At 44.8% G+C, this 23,801-nt stretch overlaps 2 protein-coding genes and 1 pseudogene across 5 annotated transcripts in view; 1 reads left to right on the forward strand and 2 right to left on the reverse strand.

The window, feature by feature from the left end:
• The first annotated feature begins 11 nt into the window (after positions 1-11).
• LOC121577558 lies at positions 12-4,799 on the forward strand (annotated as a pseudogene).
• A 158-nt stretch (positions 4,800-4,957) lies between these two features.
• On the reverse strand, positions 4,958-13,600 carry LOC121577591 (L-xylulose reductase-like). Its single transcript, XM_041891324.2, has 8 exons — positions 13,069-13,600; positions 12,693-12,780; positions 12,240-12,398; positions 7,861-7,901; positions 7,549-7,650; positions 7,212-7,275; positions 5,381-5,487; positions 4,958-5,224 (listed from the first exon to the last, which is right to left on the reverse strand). The coding sequence occupies exons 1-8, from the start codon at positions 13,127-13,129 to the stop codon at positions 5,100-5,102; spliced, it is 747 nt and encodes a 248-aa protein (XP_041747258.1). The 5' UTR covers positions 13,130-13,600; the 3' UTR covers positions 4,958-5,099.
• A 7,812-nt stretch (positions 13,601-21,412) lies between these two features.
• The window catches only part of LOC121577674 (beta-1,3-N-acetylglucosaminyltransferase radical fringe-like), a 31,509-nt gene continuing 29,120 nt past the window's right edge, over positions 21,413-23,801 (reverse strand). For all 4 annotated transcript variants that reach the window (XM_041891464.2, XM_041891447.2, XM_041891457.2 and 1 more), the window contains 3 exons: positions 22,499-22,664; positions 22,265-22,350; positions 21,413-21,703 (listed from right to left, as the gene is read on the reverse strand). In XM_041891464.2, the coding sequence (XP_041747398.1) occupies positions 21,637-21,703; positions 22,265-22,350; positions 22,499-22,664 (319 nt within the window). In that variant the 3' untranslated portion in view covers positions 21,413-21,636. The remainder of the gene's footprint in view (positions 21,704-22,264; positions 22,351-22,498; positions 22,665-23,801) is intronic.

The raw sequence follows: 23,801 nt of genomic DNA on the forward strand, positions 1-23,801 counted from the left end.
TCAGATCCAACATGGCAACATACAAGGATTCCATCAGTTGTCCCATCTGTCTGGATCTAATGAAGGATCCGGTGGGTATTCCCTGTGGACACACCTACTGTATGGACTGTATTAAGGACTGCTTTGATCAGGATGATCATAAGTGTGTCTACAGCTGTCCCCAGTGCAGACAGACCTTCATCCCAAGGCCTGTTCTGAACAGAAACACTCTGGTGACTGAATTGTTGGAGAATCTGAAGAAGACAGGACTCCAAGCTGCTCCTCCTGTTCACTTATTATGTTGGACCTGGAGATGTGGCCTGTGACTCCTGTACTGGGAGAAAACTCAAAGCTGTCAAGTCCTGTCTGGTGTGTCTGGCCTCTTACTGTGAGACTTACCTCCAGCCTCACTATGAATCGCCTGCCTTTAAGAAGCACAAGCTGGTCCAAGCCTCCACACAACTACAGGAGAAGATCTGCTCTCGTCATGACAAACTGCTGGAGAGTTACTGCCGTAACGATCAGCAGTTTATCTGTTATCTTTGTACAATGGGTGTACATAAAGGCCATGATACAGTCCCAGCTGAATCAGAAAGGACTGACAGACAGGTAAGGTCAAAACTCATTGTTAACTGTTCATTCTGAATATCACTGTGAAAGTCTTGAAAGTAGTTGTCAATTTCTGTATGACAACAACTTTAAAAAACGAACAGATTAACAATGGAATGACAGCTAGTATGGAGAGAGAGAGATAAGAAAGAAGTGAATCATCACAATGTTACTTATTTTCAAACACAAACACACACAAATACACACACACAAATACACACACGAACCCAGACACACAGACACAGATAAAGACAGAGATATAGACACAGATGCACATACACACAAAGTCATTGACCCATCATAAAGTGCTTTCAGTTTTAAAAAATCATGAAGTGCTTATCATAAAGTCATGAAGTGCTTTCAATAAAACCAGTTCTACAAATTAACTAAAATGACGTGTTTCTCTACAGAGGCAGCTGGGGGAGACACAGCAGAAATCCAAACGGAGAATCCAGAAGAGAGAGAAAGGGATTCAGGAGGTGAGACAGGCTGTGAAGTCTCTCAAGGTGAGTGTTGTTGACCATTTCACGTATTCACTTAACAGATAGTCCTCTGTAAAAGGACTTACTCCTCCAAAGTGCTGTAAATCTGGAGCCAGTGAGGAGCCCAGTGCTGGGCCATGTTCCTCTCCCACTGAGCCCTACTAGGGAACAGGCTGACTGGGGTCCTGGTGAGAGCTGAGTGAATGGGCTGGTTGAAATGGAACCCTTCCTCTCTCTGTGTCCTAACAGCACTCTGCACAGGGAGCAATGGAGGGCAGTGAGAGAATCTTTACTGAGCTGATCCACTCCATTGAGAGAAGGCACTCTGAGGTGAATGGGATTATCAGAGCCCAGGAGAAGGCTGAAGTGAGTCGGGCTGAAGGACTCCTGAAGCGACTGGAGCAGGAAGTGGCTGCGTTGAAGAGGAGAGACGCTGAGCTGGAGCAGCTCTCACACACAGAGGATCACATCCACTTCCTCCAGGTGACATCACTGGCTCTCTGTCCACAGCAGCAGGTGTCAATACTGAAAGTATTTTCTCAACCATCCTCTTTTCTCTGTCTCTGTAGAGTCTCCCGTCTCTCTGTGTCCTTCCTGGATCTGAGGACTTACCCAGCATCACTGTCAACCAACACGTCTCCTTTGAGGGTGTGAAGAAATCTGTTTCTGAGCTGAAAAAACAACTGGAAGATATCTGCTCTGTGGAAATTGTCATGATATCTTCACAAAGTAGGGACATTTCCAAGATGTCTTGTATTTTTTTTTAAATCTGCTTTATCCCATGAGAGTTAATCAGCCATACAGTGTGCAGTGAGGGAAAAAAGTATTTGATCCCCTGCTGACTTTGTACGTTTGCCCTCTGACAAAGAAATGATCAGTCTATAATTTTAATGGTAGGTTTATTTGGAACAGTGAGAGACAGAATAACAACAAATAAATCCAGAAAAACACATGTCAAAAATGTTAGAAATTGATTTGCATTTTAATGAGGGAAATAAGTATTTGACCCCCTCTCAATCAGAAAGATTTCTGGCTCCCAGGTGTCTTTTATACAGATAACGAGCTGAGATTAGGAGGGAGTGCTCCTAATCTCAGCTAGTTACCTGTATAAAAGACACCTGTCCACAGAAGCAATCAATCAGATTCCAAACTCTCCACCATGGCCAAGACCAAAGAGCTCTCCAAGGATGTCAGGGACAAGATTGTAGACCTACACAAAGCTGGATTGGGCTACAAGACCATCGCCAAGCAGCTTGGTGAGAAGGTGACAACAGTTGGTGCGATTATTCACAAATGGAAGAAACACAAAATAACTGTCAATCTCCCTCGGTCTGGGGCTCCATGCAAGATCTCACCTCATGGAGTTGCAATGATCATGAGAACGGTGAGGAATCAGCCCAGAACTACACGGGAGGATCTTGTCAATCATCTCAAGGCAGCTGGGACCATAGTCACCAAGAAAACAATTGGTAACACACTACGCCGTGAAGGACTGAAACCCTGCAGCACCCGCAAGGTCCCCCTGCTCAAGAAAGCACATATACAGGCCCGTCTGAAGTTTGCCAATGAACATCTGAATGATTCAGAGGAGAACTGGGTGAAAGTGTTGTGGTCAGATGAGACCAACATCGAGCTCTTTGGCATCAACTCAACTCGCCGTGTTTGGAGGAGGAGGAGGAATGCTGCCTATGACCCCAAGAACACCATCCCCACCGTCAAACATGGAGTTGGAAACATTATGCTTTGGGGGTGTTTTTCTGCTAAGGGGACAGGACAACTTCACCGCATCAAAGGGACGATGGACGGGGCCATGTACCGTCAAATCTTGGGCGATAACCTCCTTCCCTCAGCCAGGGCATTGAAAATGGGTCGTGGATGGGTATTCCAGCATGACAATGACCCAAAACACACGGCCAAGGCAACAAAGGAGTGGCTCAAGAAGAAGCACATTAAGGTCCTGGAGTGGCCTAGCCAGTCTCCAGACCTTAATCCCATAGAAAATCTGTGGAGGGAGCTGAAGGTTCGAGTTGCCAAACGTCAGCCTCGAAACCTTAAGGACTTGGAGAAGATCTGCAAAGAGGAGTGGGACAAAATCCCTCCTGAGATTTGTGCAAACCTGTTGGCCAACTACAAGAAACGTTTGACCTCTGTGATTGCCAACAAGGGTTTTGCCACCAAGTACTAAGTCATGTTTTGCAGAGGGGTCAAATACTTATTTCCCTCATTAAAATGCAAATCAATTTATAACATTTTTGACATGCGTTTTTCTGGATTTTTTTGTTGTTATTCTGTCTCTCACTGTTCAAATAAACCTACCATTAAAATTATAGACTGATCATGTCTTTGTCAGTGGGCAAACGTACAAAATCAGCAGGGGATCAAATACTTTTTTCCTCACTGTAGGTGATCTAACATGAATGCTTGTTCTCAGTGGAGAACCTCTCTTTGACTTCCTGTATGTTTATGTCATTATCACTGTGGACCAATGATATTAATGTTATGTCTCCGTAGTGACATGATTTCACATTATTCCACCTGAACCAAAGACCAGAGAGAAGTTCTTGGAATGTGAGTAAAGCATGCATGCACAAACACATGATTTACATTTAAGTCATTTAGCAGACGCACTTATCCAGAGCGACTTACAGTTAGTGAGTGCATACATTTCCATACTGGCCCCCCGTGGGAATCGAATCCACAACCCTGGCGTTGCAAGCGCCATGCTCTACCAACTGAGCTACACGGGACTATACATGATGAAACACACTCACACATGCACACACGCACTCACACACGCACACACGCACTCACACACAGACACACACACACGCACACACACACACACACACACACACACACACACACACACAGACACACACACACTTCACCTGTTGTTTTTTCTCTGTCCTCAGATTCCTGCCAGCTCTCATTGGATCCCAACACAGTTAATACATATCTGTGTCTGTCTGAGGGGAACAGGAAGGTGACAAGGAGTGATAATATCCAGTCCTATCCTGATCATCCAGATAGATTTACCTCCTACCCCTAGGTGTTGTGTAGAGAGTGTCTGTCTGGATCCTGCTACTGGGAGGTAGAGTGGAGCGGGTTCTTGGTTGATATAGCTGTCTCATATAAAGGGATCAGCAGGAGAGGAGGTGGTGCTGAGTGTAGGTTTGGAGGCAGTGATCAGTCCTGGTGTTTGAGATGTCATCCCTCTGGCTGGTCTTTCTGGCATAATAACAAACAGACTGCCATACCTGTCCTCTGCTCCTCCAGAGTAGGAGTGTATCTGGACCACAGGGCAGGAACTCTGTCCTTCTACAGCGTCTCTGACACTATAACCCTCCTCCACAGAGTCCAGACCACATTCACTCAGCCCCTCTATGCTGGGTTCTATGTTAATGATGGGTCATCTGTGAAGATACTGACACCAATACAGCGATGAACTTTGATATGAACACAGACATGTTATATGACATGCTCAAGTATCCATGTTATAATATTACAATTATATATGTTATTAATATACTGACAGTGTCAGATTTGAATTCTGAAAATAAATATTAATACAGTACTACTGAACAAGTGCTTCGAGTGCATTGTTATTGATTAAGAAGAAAGCTTTAATGTACTATAAGAAGGTGTAATTGTTTATCTGATTTTGTATGCCTTCATGTCAGTGAAACATTTTGATGTCTACTAATAAATAGAAATGTGTATTTGTAAAAACATTGTTGTTTGTGTCATACATACTGTACATTACACTAGTCTTATCCAGCAGCTTTGTCTAGAAGTGAACACAGACAAACAATCTGCAACCACAATCTGGTAAAAACAAACAGAGAATCTCATAAATATTCATAAAGGTTTTATTGATCTGGGTGATACATGTAATCAGTAACATAAAACTAAATCCAGTCTGACTATAATCAGTGGTTGAAGTAGAATGAAAAAGGTACTAGTGGACACCATGGAACACAGGATATGACTACGCCAGCCAATCAGGAGGCAGAGTGAGGAGGTGAGAGGTCAGCAGGCCAGGAAGCCCCTGTCCACAGTCAGAGTGACCCCGTTGGTCATAGAACTCTTATCACTGAGCAGGAACAGGAGGATAGAGTTCACAACGCCATCCACCTCGGCAGGAAGGAACACACACACACAGGTCATCATAAAATAATACACTTGCACAAGCATAAAGTAACACCATGTAAAGTAATCACCATGTGCCGCTATCATATGATAAAGAGTTGTGTTGAGTAGTCTATGGGTGATCAGATATTCTGTGTTATTAAAGAGTAGTACATCTAGTACTAGAGGGATGCGTGAGGTCATGGTATTGGCCTTGTCAGGGTTGCGCCAGCCCAGCCTCCCCATCTCAGTCAACACCACTGTGGGGTTTACACTGTTCACACGGATCAAGCGAGCAACCAGAACACCACATCAATTAATAAACCAATCAATATACAAATCAATCAATACATTAATCAATCAATACATTAATCAACCTGTACACCACATCAATAAATCAATTAGTACACTAGTCAATCAATCAACACAGATCAGCAGCATTCAAAATGTTGCAGACAGAGATGTAATGTACTAGTCTGACGAGCAGAACCATGTGTGTCTGGATGTGCGCTCTCTGCTACTGGCTCCATCCACTAGTTACCTGATAGGGTCCCAGTTAGTTACCTGATAGGGTCCCAGTTAGTTACCTGATAGGGTCCCAGTTAGTTACCCGATAGGGTCCCAGTTAGTTACCTGATAGGGTCCCAGTTAGTTACCTGATAGGGTCCCAGTTAGTTACCTGATAGGGTCCCAGCTAGTTACCTGATAGGGTCCCAGTTAGTTACCTGATAGGGTCCCAGTTAGTTACCTGATAGGGTCCCAGCTAGTTACCTGATAGGGTTCCAGTTAGTTACCTGATAGGGTCCCAGCTAGTTACCTGATAGGGTCCCAGTTAGTTACCTGATAGGGTCCCAGTTAGTTACCTGATAGGGTCCCAGTTAGTTACCTGATAGGGTCCCAGCTAGTTACCTGATAGGGTCCCAGCTAGTTACCTGATAGGGTCACAGTTAGTTACCTGATAGGGTCCCAGTTAGAGCCATGGTAGAGCATGGCGCTTGTAACGCCAGGGTAGTGGGTTCGATCCCCGGGACCACCCATATGTAAAAATGTATGCACACATGACTGTAAGTCGCTTTGGATAAAAGCGTCTGCTAAATGGCATATTATTATTATTTTATTATTATTACCTGATAGGGTCCCAGTTAGTTACCTGATAGGGTCCCAGTTAGTTACCTGATAGGGTCCCAGCTAGTTACCTGATAGGGTTCCAGTTAGTTACCTGATAGGGTCCCAGCTAGTTACCTGATAGGGTCCCAGTTAGTTACCTGATAGGGTCCCAGTTAGTTACCTGATAGGGTCCCAGCTAGTTACCTGATAGGGTCCCAGCTAGTTACCTGATAGGGTCACAGTTAGTTACCTGATAGGGTCCCAGTTAGAGCCATGGTAGAGCATGGCGCTTGTAACGCCAGGGTAGTGGGTTCGATCCCCGGGACCACCCATATGTAAAAATGTATGCACACATGACTGTAAGTCGCTTTGGATAAAAGCGTCTGCTAAATGGCATATTATTATTATTTTATTATTATTACCTGATAGGGTCCCAGTTAGTTACCTGATAGGGTCCCAGTTAGTTACCTGATAGGGTCCCAGCTAGTTACCTGATAGAGTCCCAGCTAGTTACCTGATAGGGTCCCAGTTAGTTACCTGATAGAGTCCCAGCTAGTTACCTGATAGGGTCCCAGTTAGTTACCTGATATGATCCCAGTTAGTTACCTGATAGAGTCCCAGCTAGTTACCTGATAGGGTCCCAGCTAGTTACCTGATAGGGTCCCAGCTAGTTACCTGAAAGGGTCCCAGCTAGTTACCTGATAGGGTCCCAGCTAGTTACCTGATAGGGTCCCAGTTAGTTACCTGATAGAGTCCCAGCTAGTTACCTGATAGGGTCCCAGTTAGTTACCTGATAGGATCCCAGTTAGTTACCTGATAGAGTCCCAGCTAGTTACCTGATAGGGTCCCAGCTAGTTACCTGATAGGGTCCCAGCTAGTTACCTGATAGGGTCCCAGCTAGTTACCTGATAGGGTCCCAGCTCCAGGGCCATAACCTTAGTCAGCATGTCCAGAGCTCCTTTAGTGGCACCTGCACACACACCTTAATGACAAACATGCCATTATGATAGACATAGGCTTTCAAATAACTATATCTAGGTGCAACTATATCTAGAGTTAATTGATATAATGGAGCTGCTGTGAGTTTTGATGGGATTCTGTTGTCTCTTTTGGTAAGAAAAGGTGCAGTACTCTGTCGAACCCTGGCCTGTATTAGAGTATCCTGGCTTGTTATGGGAATTAAAACCCTGCTTTGTAAGTCTTATCAATAGTACGTATGTGTCTCTGTCTGTTAATAACTCACAGTAGAGAATGTGTTCTCTGAGAGCACATTGAGACACATGGCTGGAGATGTTCACTTTGGAGCCTCCTTTTCCTCTGGCCTTCAGACCCCGGGCCATGATTTACAGACACACATGATCTACACACACACATGCGTTTGTGCGCACGCATACATGCACCCACACACCCACCCACGCACGCACCCACACACCCACACACACACACACACACAAACAGACACACACACACACACACACACACACAAAGGCACAGTGAGTATGAAGAAACTATGTTACAGAGCACAAATTACATTTCAGATGGCCTCCTCTTACCTGAGAGACATGGAGGGCTACCTTCACATTGATGTTGAAGGATCTGGGAAGGAGAAGGATTCCCTATATTTTAGTGGGATTTATGAGACATTCATATTAATGTCCAGATACAAGGCTAAGCTTGGAAAATGTATGCTGTGTAACAGCCACCTGGAGGTAACACAGACGTACCGCTAGATAGAACCTAGTTTAAAGATTGTTTATTTAAACCATTGTAAATACACAGGTCTAACACATGTACCTGATACAGTTAAAGTCGGAGGTTTACATACACTTAGGTTGGAGTCATTAAAACTTGTTTTTCAACCACTCCACAAATTTCTTGTTAACAAACTATAGTTTTGGCAAGTCGGTTAGGACATTTACTTTGTGCATGACACAAGTAATTTTTCCAACAACTGTTTACAGACAGATTATTTCACTTATAATTCACTGTATCACAATTCCAGTGGGTCAAAAGTTTACATACAGTAAGTTGACTGTGCCTTTAAACAGCTTGGAAAATTCCAGAAAATGATGTCATGGCTTTAGAAGCTTCTGATAGGCTAATTGACATCATTTGAGTCAATTGGAGGTGTACCTGTGGATGTATTTCAAAGCCTACCTTCAAACTCAGTGCCTCTTTGCTTGACATCATGGGAAAATCAAAAGAAATCAGCCAAGACCTCAGAAAAAAAATTGTAGACCTCCACAATTCTGGTTCATCCTTGGGAGCAATTTCCAAACGCCTGAAGGTACCACGTTCATCTGTACAAACAATAGTACGCAAGTATAAACACAATGGGACCATGCAGCCGTCATACCGCTCAGGAAGGAGACGCGTTCTGTGTCCTAGAGATGAACGTACTTTGGTACGAAAAGTGCAAATCAATCCCAAAACAACAGCAAATGACCTTGTGAAGATGCTGGAGGAAACAGGTACAAAAGTATCTATATCCACAGTAAAACGAGTCCTATATCGACATTACCTGAAAGGCCGCTCAGCAAGGAAGAAGCCACTGCTCCAAAACCGCCATAAAAAAGCTAGACTACGGTTTGCAAAAATAGAACTGTTTGGCCATAATGACCATTGTTATGTTTGGAGGAAAAAGGGGGTACTTGCGAGCCGAAGAACACCATCCCAACCGTGAAGTACAGGGGTGGCAGCATCATGCTGTGGGGGTGCTTTTCTGCAGGAGGGACTGGTGCACTTCACAAAATAGATGGGATCATGAGGAAGGAAAATTATGAGGATATATTGAAACAACATCTCAAGACATCAGTCAGGAAGTTAAAACTTGGTCGCAAATGGGTCTTCCAAATGGACAATGACCCCAAGCATACTTCCAAAGTTGTGGCAAAATGGCTTAATGACAACAAAGTCAAGGTATTGGAGTGGCCATCACAAAGCCCTGACCTCAATCCTATAGAAATGTGTGGGCAGAACTGAAAAAGCGTGTGCGAGCAAGGAGGCCTACAAACCTGACTCAGTTACACCAGCTCTGTCAGGAAGAATAGGCCAAAATTCACCCAACTTATTGTGGGAAGCTTGTGGAAGGATACCCGAAACGTTTGACCCAAGTTAAACAATTAAAAGGCAATGCTACCAAATACTAATTGAGTGTATATAAACTTCTGGGAACGTGATTAAATAAATAAAAGCTGAAATAAATCATTCTCTCTACTATTATTCTGACATTTCACGTTCTTAAAATAAAGTGGTGATCCTAACTGACCTAAGACAGGGAAGTTCTACGAGGATTAAATGTCAGGAATTGTGAAAAACAGAGTTTAAATGTATTTGGCTAAGGTGTAAATAAACTTCCGACTTCAACTGTAGGTCTAAAATACAGGTCTAATACATGTACTGTAGGTCTAATACATGCATATACAGTACCAATCAAAAGATCAGGGTTGGGTTATAAAAAATATCCGAAACTTTGAACATCCCATGGAGCACCATTAAATCAATTATTAAAATTTTTTAAGAATATGGCACCACAACAAACCTGCCAAAAACTCATGGACCATGCAAGGAGGGCAATAATCAGAGAGGCAACAAAGAGACCTTTAGCATACTGCTAAATCAACACTCGAGTGGTTTAAGGGGAAACATTTAAATGTCTTGGAATGGCCTAGTCAAAGCCCAGACCTCAATCCAATTGAGAATCTGTGGTATGACTTAAAGATTGTTGTACACCAGCGGAACCCATCCAACTTGAAGGAGCTGGAGCAGTTTTGCCTTGAAGAATGGGCAAAAGACCCAGTGGCTAGATGTGTCAAGCTTATGGAGACATACCCCCAAGAGACTTGCAGCTGTAATTGCTGCAAAAGGTGGCTTTGGGGGGTGATTAGTTATGCACGCTGTAGTTTTCTGTTTTTCTGTATTATTTCTTGTTTGTTTCACAAAAAAAATATTTTGCATCTTCAAAGTATTAGGCATGTTGTGTAAATCAAATGATACAAACCCCCCAAAAATCCATTTTAATTCCAGGTTGTAAGGCAACAAAATAGGAAAAATGCCAAGGGGGGTGAATACTTTCACAAGCCACTGTAGGTCTAAATCAAAGTCCTTATACCTTGTCTTGAGTGACTTGTTGTCACGATCGTCGAACAGAGATGAGGACCAAGGCGCAGCGTTGCAGGCAAACATACTCTTTATTAGAGACACGATCAAAACGAAAACGTGACAGTTCACGGTCTAACACAACAGACTAGAAACAAGATCCCACAAACTCTGTGGGGAAACAGGCTGCTAAAGTATGGTTCTCAATCAGAGACAACAAGCAACAGCTGAATCACGTTGCCTCTGATTGAGAACCACACTGGCCAACATAGAACAACAATACTAGAATGTGAAACCTAGAACAAAACACAGACTTTACACACCCTGGCTCAACATATTAGAGTCCCCAGAGCCAGGGCGTGACAGTACCCCCCCCCTAAAGGCGCGGACTCCGACCGCGCCCACCAAATACCACAGGGAGGGACCGGGTGGGCACTCCGCTTAGGCGGCGGATCCGGCTCGGGCCTGATCCCCGCTCCTCTCCAACCCCCCAAAGTACCCCTGGTCCGGTCTGGCCCCGCTGGCCGGAGCTGGACTGCACACTGGTGGAGCGGATTGCTCTAGCTCCGGCGTGAAGCATCTGACCGGTGCGGACCAGCCACCGGTGGAACAGGCACGGGCCGTGCCGGACTGACGACGCACACCACTGGCTTGGTGTGGGGAGCAGGAGCCGGGCCGAGCCGGGCTGACGAAACGCACCACTGACTTGGTGCGGGGAGCAGGAGCGGGCCGGACCGGGCTGACGAAGCGCACCACTGACTTGGTGCGGGGAGCAGGAACGGGCCGTGCCGGGCTGACGAAGCGCACCAAGCAGGAACGGGCCGAGCTGGGCTGACGAAACGCACCACTGACTTGGTGCGGGGAGCAGGAATGGGCCGGACCGGGCTGACGACGCGCACCACTGACTTGGTGCGGGGAGCAGGAACGGGCCGGACAGGGCTGACGAAACGCACCACTGACTTGGTGCGGGGAGCAGGAATGGGCCGGACTGGGCTGGCGACGCGCACCACAGACTTGGTGCGAGTGGCAGGAACAGGCCGGACCGTACTGGGAACACACACCACTGGCCCTACGTGGGGATCAGGAACAGGCCGGACCGGACTGGCAACACACGCCAGTACCTCTCGCCGTGCCTCTACATCCTCCTTCCCCCTGGTAACCAGTGACTCCCGTAACCTGGCGGCCTCCTGCTGCCCCGTCGTCCACGGCGTTAGCCCCCCCCCTAAAAAATGTATGGGCTTCACTCCTACCCGTGGACCAGGTCTCCATGCTTCTCGCCAGCCTTTCGCCCTTCTGCCTCCACGTCAGGCCCCTCTCTTCCTCACCCGGCTTGACCCAGTCGAGGAGGCGCTGGATATCCGCTAGGGATTTCCCTGGCGATGGCTCCTCGACCCGCTGCTTGGTCCAGTTCAGGTGGGATCTTCTGTCACGCTCGTCGGGAACAGAGGAGGACCAAGGCGCAGCGTTGCAGGCAAACATACTCTTTATTAGAGACACGATCAAAACCAACAAAACGAAAACGTGACAGTTCACGGTCTAACACAACAGACTAGAAACAAGATCCCACAAACTCTGTGGGGAAACAGGCTGCTAAAGTATGGTTCTCAATCAGAGACAACAAGCAACAGCTGAATCACGTTGCCTCTGATTGAGAACCACACTGGCCAACATAGAACAACAATACTAGAATGTGAAACCTAGAACAAAACACATAGACTTTACACACCCTGGCTCAACATATTAGAGTCCCCAGAGCCAGGGCGTGACACTTGTGTTTCACTTTAATGAATATGAATCAATAAATGAATCAAAGGACAGCGAAGAGAGCTTCTTTACATGTCAAACTGGTCGGGGGTGACCTCTAGGAAGGGCTCCAGCATGACGCAGGCCACGTTATTCACCAGGAGATTCAGGTTACCACCAGCCTCCCGTAGCGCCTCCTCTGTGGCCCCCCAGTCCCCTAGGTCCACACACACCGGCCTGATTGACGGACACCGCAGGGAACAACCAGCACCAGACACCAGAACCAATCACACAGAGAGAACGGACAACCAGAACCAATCACACAGAGAGAACGGACCACCAGAACCAATCACACAGAGAGGAGAATCACCACAACGAATCTCTCATCATCTCTCATCATGTAGTGGAGCAGAAACAATGGGAGATGAAGAGAGCAGCGGGGAAACTAGTCAGCCTCTGATGGTATGTGTATAGGGCTGGTGGAGAGGAGAGGTCCTAAAGAGGGACAATAGAGCAAGCAACGGGTGGTGCAGGGGGAGGGGTACCTCCAGCAGAATGCTTTCCAGGTCAGCCTGCGTGCTTGTGACAGCCATGACCTCTGCCCTGCAGCACGCCAGAGCGAGTGCTGGGGCCCACCGATGCCTGTGTGAAAATATTCATAAACACAATGCTCATTATTCACCAGAGTTCTCAGTGTGACGGCCAACCTGACACACACATTCCGTTTCTTGTTTAGGCTCTTCGGTCACACAGACACACACACACACACTGTAATGAAGGCAGTGGGTCTTTCAGGACACAATGGATGACTCTTAGTTTGTGCTCAAAACGAGATGGAGAAGTTTGGTTTACTTGTTGTAAGTGCATTTGGATGTGTTGTTGCTGCAAACCAGACGGTGTCACTGTATCTTTAAATATGGTGGTAGTTGTCTTTTTCCTTCTCCGGTGACTAGGACCCGCTTGCCTGCAAAATATATTTCCATGGTTCTTCAGACCTTCAAGGCGAATTTACGGCCCGAGTCCTCTGAACTCAGCTAAATGTTGCACAGAAGGGAGCGAGACACAATGTATCGTGCAACAAAAGAGACAATCTCCCAACAGTGAAATCGATACTACAGGCCCTCCTCACTTTCAAATCGTTAGAAATGTCGCGTTAAAGTAAATCTTCTTCAATCGAATTGTTGTATGAACAGTGCAACATTATTGAGGTCTATAAAGTAATTTATTCCGTCTTTCCTTGCGGATGTGGTATGTAGGGAGAAATTCAGTTTAGGACTGCTCCTCTCGCAGGAAACAAAGTTACACAAAAAGATAATGGACAAAAATGTAACTGTTCCAAGTTAAAGTTCTTACATCATAGAACAGATTATTCAACAACCAACATCAAATTCACTAAATATTACAATACATTATAGAAATATTTTTCATGTGTATAGACTTTGCAATGTTGTAAATCTATTCTAAGATTAACCCACATTTTGTTTTTTTTTGGGAGGGGGGGGGTTAGATTTTAGATACAAATATTTTTTTTCTTCTATATTTAATAATCTAGCTAGCGGAAGAAGACACTGATGATAATGATGCATGCTGCTCCACATATCATTTAATTTCCCCAGTCTCTTCAAGGCAGGCAGGGATCATGCACTAGCAGCCAGTTGAGTCATTGTTGTGCTGGGGTCTACGTCATAGAGATAGATATTGGACATATTTATATCTGTGCCATTATAGCGCATGTGACAGCATGGGCAGCACCATTGAGACTACAACCCATAGGAATCCCCACCCAGTTTACTATTTTGAAGGTCCTGAACAGTAATTCTGGCTAACTACCAGGAAGTTGGAAAAGACAGGCTGAGTGGGCGGGAAGCTTATATTCATGAGCTCGCCTTGACTGACAGCTCTTTGAAACGCCTATGTCAAGAAATGTAGTGGCAGTGTTGGAGTATAATCATCTCAAGCAAATGTGGTGATACACAAAGCAACTCAAACAACATTGAAATTGCATCAATGACATATTGTATTATCTCCAGTTTGGCATGTCTCTTGTGATGTGGTTCAAAGCATCACTGATGTTCCCCCCATTTAGTTCCATGCTGGCTGAAGACCTAGCTAGCCAGTGACTAGCTAACACCAGACACAGATGAAGACCTAGCTAGCCGGTAACTAGCTAACACCAGACACAGATGAAGACCTAGCTAGCCGGTAACTAGCTAACACCAGACACAGATGAAGACCTAGCTAGCCGGTAACTAGCTAACACCAGACACAGATGAAGACCTAGCTAGCCGGTAACTAGCTAACACCAGACACAGATGAAGACCTAGCTAGCCAGTGACTAGCTAACACCAGACACAGATGAAGACCTAGCTAGCCAGTGACTAGCTAACACCAGACACAGATGAAGACCTAGCTAGCCAGTGACTAGCTAACACCATTTACATTTTTTTACATTTACATTTTAGTCATTTAGCAGACGCTCTTATCCAGAGCGACTTACAGTTAGTGAGTGCATACATTATTATTTTATTCATACTGGCCCCCCGTGGGAATCGAACCCACAACCCTGGCGTTGCAAACGCCATGCTCTACCAACTGAGCTACATCCCTGCCGGCCATTCCCTCCCCTACCCTGGACGACGCTGGGCCAATTGTGCACCGCCCCATGGGTCTCCCGGTCGCGGCCGGCTACGACAGAGCCTGGATTCGAACCAGGATCTCTAGTGGCACAGCCTTAGACCACTGTGCCACTCGGGAGACTAACACCAGACACAGATGAAGACCTAGCTAGCCAGGTTCTAGCTAACACCAGACACAGATGAAGACCTAGCTAGCCAGTGACTAGCTAACACCAGACACAGATGAAGACCTAGCTAGCCGTAACTAGCTAACACCAAACACAGATGAAAGGGGAAACATATAAGTATCTTTGCCATAGATTAATAGGGTAAACTTTTAATTGTACTGATCAAAAATATAAACGCAACATGCAACCATTTCAACAATTTAACTGAGTTACAGTTCTTATAAGGAAATCAGTCAATTTAAATAAATAAATTAGGCCCTAATCTATGGATTTCACATGACTGGGCAGGGGCGCAGCCATGGGTGGGCCTGGGAGGGCACTGGGAAGCAAGGCCCAGACAATCAGAATTTGTTTTTCCCCACGAAAGGGCTTTATTACAGACAGAAATACTCCTCAGTTTCATCAGCTGTCCGGGTGGCTGGTCTCAGACGATCCCAAAGGTGAAGAAGCTGAGGTGAAGAAGCCGGATGTGGTGGTCCTGGGCTGGCGTAGTTACACGTGGTCTGCGGTTGTGAGGCCGGTTGGACGTACTGCCAAATTCTCTAAAACAACGTTGGAGGCGGCTTATGGTAGAGAAATTAACATTCACTTCTTTGGCAACAGCTCTGGTGGACATTCCTGCAGTCAGCATGCCAATTGCATGCTCCTTCAAAACTTCAGACATTTGTAGCATTGTGTTGTGTGACAAAACTGCACATTTTAGAGTGGCCTTTATTGTCCCCAGCACAAGGTGAACCTGTGTAATGATTATGCTGTTTAATCAACTTCTTGATATGCCACACCTGTCAGGTGGATGGATTATCTTGGCAAAGGAGAAATGCTCACTAACAGGGATGTAAACAAATTTGTGCCCAAAATTTGAGATATATTTGATTTTTGTGCGTATGGAAGATTTCTGGGATCTTTTATTTCAGCTCATGAAACATGGGACCAACACTTTACATGTTGCGTTTATATTTTTGTTCAGTAAATATTTGCTGACACCCTACAGTCAAATTTTGCCAGCAGTAGAGTAGCTATCTAGCTATATAAACCACGCCCCTCTGCAAACACGCCTTCTCCGATGTTGGTTACAAGGCGGTACTTATTTCAATTAGGTAAGAGAATATCATTTTACCATTGGTGTATTAGTTAGAGTTAGGGTGATATCACCTTATTAATAATGAATCCAAGTGTTTGACATGGGGGATGGGACCAGTAACTTTATGATCAACCTTTATCAATGTAGAAGCAACAGTCATTTTTCATACTTTGGTCATCATACTTTGATCTAGTTTATTCAAATATCATCAAATTTCATGAAAAACATGATTTTGACTGTTCATGACCTTTAAAATGGCAGAAGCATGGCAACATCTATGCTAAAACGAGCTGTATCTCTTAGAATAGAAATGCTGATCTAGGATCAGGTCCCCACCTGTTTTATTAATTATTCAGGCTAAACTGATCCTAGATCAGCAATCCTACTCTGACATGATTTATGAAAACGGGCCATGAGCAATCGTCTCACTAATTACATTTTCATCCACAGTTATAAAAAAAATCACCACAGCTTTTATTTTATGGAAAAGTTTCGGTACAATTTTATAAATGCAGACAGATAATTTGTTTGATCGACATGATGGGATCTTTTTTTGTCTGTAAATTTAATTATGCGAGAAATGGTGGTGGAAATGCATTAATGCGCAAATATTGATATAATAACCATCATAACAAAGTACATTTGGGAGTCACAAGATGATATGGTTTTTAGTCCTCCAAGTAAGACTCGGGAAACCACGCAGTTTATTAGGCTACAGATTAAATACATTATGAACTTCACAGGGTGGTGAAAGTGCAAGGTGCTTGATGCTCCTTTCCAATAACTATGGGTGGTTTTATTTTGGTGATATTATCATTAATGTTTGGCTGCCGTTTAACAAATAACAATAACCTCGCTCTTTTGTCCATAATAACATCATCCTGTAGGCTATACCCACACTGCATCTGCCAGTTGTTGGCAACAGCGCATGTGCCATGTGAGTGGGAGCACTCGCTATAGAACCCAAATTTTTTTGTGAGAAAACCACCAGTAGAAAACGCGATGGAAGTATATTTCACTTCTATTTTTTATTCAGTACATGGAAATGTAACTGCAAAGGGTATTTTTATGTGCACTACGTCATCACGCACAAACGTTCACCCGCAGCAAGTCAATTTGATGGAAATGTGCATATTGTCTTTATGCCAATTTTAGAATATTCACATGAAAATCTGTGGCCAATTGGATGGAAACCTAGCTCGTGAGAGAGAAATTACTACCCCAGTGCATAAAGTAATTATCTCAGAGTAATCGTTCCACACTGCTGAAAATGAGGTTGGATTGATGGCAGTTTGTGATAGGGTAAAAGGGAGAGTGATGTAATCAGGCATTAATCTAATGCCATCTGGGCCATTATGTTCCAGTCAAACAAACATTACATAGGCCTCGATGCATTAACTCAGTGTTTCCCAACTCCAGTTCTTAAGAACACCCAACAAAACACTTTTTTTTGGTGTGGCCCTGGACAAGCACACTTGAATCCCTTGAGTTGAATCAAGTTTCAAGTTTTAATGTCATGTGCACAAGTACAGTGAATGCCTTTCATTCAAGCTCTAAACCCAACAATGCAGTAATCAATAAATGTAATACCAGAAATTACATAAGGTAGAACAAAAACACACAATAAATAAAAATAGGAAGAACACAAGAAAGTAAGTAAGCATACTATATACAGGGTCAGTTCCAGTACCATATTTACAATGTGCAAGGATACTGGAGTGATTGAGGTAGATACAGTGAGGGAAAAAAGTATTTGATCCCCTGCTGATTTTGTACGTTTGCCCACTGACAAAGAAATGATCAGTCTATAATTTTAATGGTAGGTTTATTTGAACAGTGAGAGACAGAATAACAACAACAAAAATCCAGAAAAACGCATGTCAAAAATGTTATAAATTGATTTGCATTTTAATGAGGGAAATAAGTATTTGACCCCTCTGCAAAACATTACTTAGTACTTGGTGGCAAAACCCTTGTTGGCAATCACAGAGGTCAGACGTTTCTTGTAGTTGGCCACCAGGTTTGCACACATCTCAGGAGGGATTTTGTTCCACTCCTCTTTGCAGATCTTCTCCAAGTCATTAAGGTTTCGAGGCTGACGTTTGGCAACTTGAACCTTCAGCTCCCTCCACAGATTTCCTATGGGATTAAGGTCTGGAGACTGGCTAGGCCACTCCAGGACCTTAATGTGCTTCTTCTTGAGCCACTCCTTTGTTGCCTTGGCCGTGTGTTTTGGATCATTGTCATGCTGGAATACCCATCCACGACCCATTTTCAATGCCCTGGCTGAGGGAAGGAGGTTCTCACCCAAGATTTGACAGTACATGGCCCCGTCCATCATCCCTTTGATGCGGTGAAGTTGTCCTGTCCCCTTAGCAAAAAACACCCCCAAAGCATAATGTTTCCACCTCCATGTTTGTATATGTGCTTTCTTGAGCAGGGGGACCTTGCGGGCGCTGCAGGATTTCAGTCCTTCACAGCGTAGTGCGTTACCAATTGTTTTCTTGGTGACTATGGTCCCAGCTGCCTTGAGATCATTGACAAGATCCTCCCGTGTAGTTCTGGGCTGATTCCTCACTGTTCTCATGATCATTGCAACTCCACGAGGTGAAATCTTGCATGGAGCCCCAGGCCGAGGAAGATTGACAGTTATTTTGTGTTTCTTCCATTTGCGAATAATCGCAGCAACTGTTGTCACCTTCTCACCAAGCTGCTTGGCGATGGTCTTGTAGCCCATTCCAGCCTTGTGTAGGTCTACAATCTTGTCCCTGACATCCTTGGAGAGCTCTTTGGTCTTGGCCATGGTGGACAGTTTGGAATCAGATTGATTGATTGCTTCTGTGGACAGGTGTCTTTTATACAGGTAACAAACTGAGATTAGGAGCACTCCCTTTAAGAGTGTGCTCCTAATCTCAGCTCGTTACCTGTATAAAAGACACCTGGGAGCCAGAAATCTTTCCGATTGAGAGGGGGTCAAATACTTACTTCCCTCATTAAAATGCAAATCAATTTATAACATTTTTGACATGCGTTTTTCTGGATTTCTTTGTTGTTATTCTGTCTTTCACTGTTCAAATAAACCTACCATTAAAATTATAGACTGATCATGTCTTTGTCAGTGGGCAAACGTACAAAATCAGCAGCGGATCAAATACTTTTTTCCCCTCACTGTATAGGGGTAAGGTGACTATATACAGGGTCAGTTCCAGTACCATATTTACAATGTGCAGGGATACTGGAGTGATAGAGGTAGATATGTATAGGGGTAAGGCTTGATGATTGATTGACAAGTTGAATCAGGTGTGTTTGTCCAGGGTTACAATGTTAATGTGTACTGTTGGGGAGTTGGGAAACACTGCATTAGCTCACTGACAAACTTCATGGGCCAAGCACATGTTGTTCCAAAGGGTGAGAACCAAGCAGATTATGTTACCTCAAACACATCTGCCGCTTTAATTAGTATTTTCTGTAATAAGAACAGTAAGTATACCAGCATTGGTCCACTATCCTATTGTACATCACTGTGTTTGTACTTGATTGTCTTAATAATTAGACTGATAAAATCAACTATGAATCTGAAGCAAAGGGACGAGAGAGGAGTGGAGTTGTTTGGTAATGCTGCAAAACATTCTTTATTCAACACAGAGCAAAATAATACATAAATGGTAAAAAGGAGGACAGGAGAAGATGAGAGGAAAAATCACATCCTGACTCGAGTCTGAGTCAGACTCTTCTCTCTCTCTGCCACTGACCTGCAGCGGGGAGAGATTCTGCATTTGGATTCTAGTGTTTTTGTGCAAAAAAGGAGAACGTGAGACATCAGGAAAATACATGTTGTACTTCCAGCTCAAGCTCACACATTACAACACTACTGGAACTTTTAATACAACTAAATATTATACACAGGAATTGAGATGAGTGCAAAACGTGTAGTGTTTCTGACAGAGAAATAACATGCAACATGCATTGGGGGAAACACTTAGAGGCAAAAAAAAAAGAAAGAGTTCTAATGATTCGGTTTTGTTCACTGCAGGGCTGTGTGTGTGTGTGTGTGTGTGTGTGTGTGTGTGTGTGTGTGTGGTGCACACTCATTTTTATTCATACAGTACTATCACAGTTTCATTCCTGTAATAAATGTGTCATATGCATTTCCAAAGTCTAGTTGACTGGCATCATCTTTGGCTGTTAAGATGTTAAAATCATTCTGATTGTGGTTAGGTTGCACACACACATGTGCACACACCAGTTTGAAACCTCTTCTGGTAAGAAATTAACTTCAGGACATGAGGGGCACAACAAGGCTCTGTAAAGTGAAACTGACGTCAGTATGCTGCTAACAGTATGGCTTCCTCCACTGTCCCTGTCCCCACACCGGGGGACTAGTGATCCTCTGCTCGCAAACACACGTGACCGCTCTCCTTGACAACGTACCAATCGATTTACCTATACAAAAGTATCCAATGGGATGGCTCCATCTGCAACATTTCAAGCTAGCTGTGGAGTGAGCTTACGCTATGTTCTTAACTCCGTTAAACAATCACAAACGGCTCTCACGCATTACTTTAACTTTGTCTTCCTGTAACACTGATATCAGATATTCATCTCTGATTAATTCTGGTCATGAGCCCTTGTATAATAAAACACCAGTCCAGTACATTTTTGAGACCTAAAAACAAATACATTTACATTTCACCCTGTTCAGCATCTTAAGGTACCTTTTCAACAGTCATTTAAGTACATTAACTAACACTCCTTCAAAAGACATCTCTGGACCACAATAGTACGTTTGGGATTTAAAGCTACAATCAAAGCAACGAGTGGTGAAACATCGCCACAGCAACCGCTAACGGTAGTGGGATGTTTCGTCATCATCTCACCATGACCAAAGTGATCCTCACTCCAGTTACCTCGTCTTGTCTCGCCTCATGTCCTCTCAAAGACCCACAGACGTCTAGCCATTTTATCTGAGTTAAGTGGTTCTGTAGGGTTAGCCTGGGTGCCAGTGAACCTGTTTTATCTGAGTGAAGTGGTTCTGTAGGGTTAGCCTGGGTGCCAGTGAACCTGTTTTATCTGAGTGAAGTGGTTCTGTAGGGTTAGCCTGGGTGCCAGTGAACATGTTTTATCTGAGTGAAGTGGTTCTGTAGGGTTAGCCTGGGTGCCAGTGAACCTGCTTTATCTGAGTGAAGTGGTTCTGTAGGGTTAGCCTGGGTGCCAGTGAACCTGTTTTATCTGAGTGAAGTGGTTCTGTAGGGTTAGCCTGGGTGCCAATGAACCTGTTTTATCTGAGTGAAGTGGTTCTGTAGGGTTAGCCTGGGTGCCAGTGAACCTGTTTTATATATAATAATAATATGCCATTTAGCAGACGCTTTTATCCAAAGCGACTTACAGTCATGCGTGCATACATTTTTGTGTATGGGTGGTCCCGGGGATCGAACCCACTACCTTGGCGTTACAAGCGTCTGAGTGAAGTGGTTCTGTAGGGTTAGCCTGGGTGCCAGTGAACCTGTTTTGGCCTTGTCATTATTTTGCCATAGCTAGCATACATGGGGACACCAGTCAACCAGGCTGGTAGGAAGTATTGTAGATATGCTGTACTGTAGTGGCCATCAATGGTGACCCTTACTAGGACACCAGTCAGTCTCTGGGTAGAGGAGGCAGTGGACAGTCTTAAATCTAGAGAGAGAGGCCGAGAGGAGAGATGGAGGGAGAGAGGAGAGATGGAGGGGTAGAAAGGGAGAGAGGAGAGATGGAGGGGGAGAGAGGGAGAGAGAGGGAGATGGTAAGACAAAGAGAAAAGAGGGGGGAGAGAGAGGAGAGAGAGAGAGGGGGGAGAGAGAGGAAGATGGTAAGACAAAGAGAAAAGAGGGGGGAGAGAGAGGAGAGAGAGAGAGGAAGATGGTAAGACAAAGAGAAAAGAGTTGGGGGAGAGAGAGGGGGGAGAGGGGAGAGAGAGAGAGAGGGGGAGAGAGAGGAAGATGGTAAGACAAAGAGAAAAGAGTTGGGGGAGAGAGAGGGGGGAGAGAGGGGGGAGAGAGGGGAGGGAGAGGGGAGGGAGAGAGGGGAGAGAGAGAGAGGGGAGAGAGGGGGGAGAGAGAGAGGATAACCATTTACATGTCATTCACAATTCAGCTAGAGCAAAATGCACTGAGGCAGAGGTTTAGCAAACCAGTGTCATGTAATTTCCTTGTGCCTGACAATGTTGGGTGAATGTTGGGGTAATGTTTGTCTGTTTACCGTGACGGGTCCTCCACCAGAGAGAAGGCTCCGCCAATGCTGATCACATTCCTCCTGTTCTCAAAACCCCCGTAGCTCAAAGTGACCTAGACACATACACACACACACACAGTTTGTCTTTGATGGCTGAAAACAATTGGAAGCTGTTGTATGCATCACAGACAAAAAGACAAAGGAGGGTTGTCTCTTTCTCTCCCTCTGTCTCCCTCTCTCTCTCTCTTCCTCCACCCCTACCTGCTCCAGAATGGTGTCTGTGGGCAGCCTCTGCAGGTTCTCCAGGTGGGAGTGGAAGAGCTGTGTATGTGTCAGCTTCACCTCCAGCAGCGCCTCGATGATGTAACCGATGGTGCAGTCGTCAGGGAGACGGATCTTCTCCGCCGTGCTGATGAAGTTCCCCAGACTGGGGGGAGGGAGGAGGAGGAGGAGTGGAGAGGGTGAGAGGGAGAGAAAGGAGGGAGGGAGAGAGAAGAAAGGGGAGGGAAGAGGTGAGGTAGTGAGTGAACTGCTCAAAACAGTTTGGCTTAATAGCTTAAAGGTAAGATTCCCCCATTTTGAATGTTATATCGTATTTATGTATCTCTGAGCGATGTTCTATCGATTCCCGAGGTCATTTCATGTTTTCATGTGTACTGTATCTACAGTATATGTAGCAACGGTCATCAACATTTTTTAAAGGTTTTAACAACAATTCTAACGAATGCAACAGTTGGAAACTACCCAACAGGGGGGTAAAAATATGACAAAACCAGGTATACAGAGAAAGAGGCTTTGAAGGAACTGTTTCGTGAGTCAGACACAGATGCTGAGAGCAACCTGGACCAAGATGACTATGACTTGGGCTTAGAAAAATGTTTTCTAGAAGGATTAGATTCCGTTTTAGATCTGTAAGTAAATTATTTTGTATAACTTTCTTTACTGTATGTACACTGCTCAAAAAAATAAAGGGTACACTTAAACAACACAATGTAACTCCAAGTCAATCACACTTCTGTGAAATCAAACTGTCCACTTAGGAAGCAACACTGATTGACAATACATTTCACATGCTGTTGTGCAAATGGAATAGACAACAGGTGGAAATTATAGGCAATTAGCAAGACACCCCCAATAAAGGACTGGTTTTGCAGGTGGTGACCACAGACCACTTCTCAGTTCCTATGCTTCCTGGCTGATGTTTTGGTCACTTTTGAATGCTGGCGGTGCTTTCACTTTAGTGGTAGCATGAGACGGAGTCTACAACCCACACAAGTGGCTCAGGTAGTGCAGCTCATCCAGGATGGCACATCAATGCGAGCTGTGGCAAGAAGGTTTGCTGTGTCTGTCAGCGTAGTGTCCAGAGCATGGAGGCGCTACCAGGAGACAGGCCAGTACATCAGGAGACGTGGAGGAGGCCGTAGGAGGGCAACAACCCAGCAGCAGGACTGCTACCTCCGCCTTTGTACAAGCAGGAGCAGGAGGAGCACTGCCAGAGCCCTGCAAAATGACCTCCAGCAGGCCACAAATGTGCATGTGTCTGCTCAAACGGTCAGAAACAGAC

This window comes from Coregonus clupeaformis, chromosome 1 (assembly GCF_020615455.1).
Source record: "Coregonus clupeaformis isolate EN_2021a chromosome 1, ASM2061545v1, whole genome shotgun sequence".
Classification (NCBI taxonomy): domain Eukaryota; kingdom Metazoa; phylum Chordata; class Actinopteri; order Salmoniformes; family Salmonidae; genus Coregonus; species Coregonus clupeaformis.

What these genes read in the sequence shown, in the direction of transcription:
- LOC121577591 (XM_041891324.2), bottom strand. Translation starts at nt 13,129, where the DNA reads ATGGAAATATATTTTGCAGGCAAGCGGGTCCTAGTCACCGGAGAAGGA. An exon ending in AGAAGGAAAAAGACAACTAC is followed by an intron (nt 12,781 to 13,068) that starts CACCATATTTAA and finishes ACAGGCATCGGT; the next exon opens with GGGCCCCAGCACTCGCTCTG. An exon ending in ACCCCCGACCAGTTTGACAT is followed by an intron (nt 7,902 to 12,239) that starts GTAAAGAAGCTC and finishes TCTCCTTCCCAG; the next exon opens with ATCCTTCAACATCAATGTGA.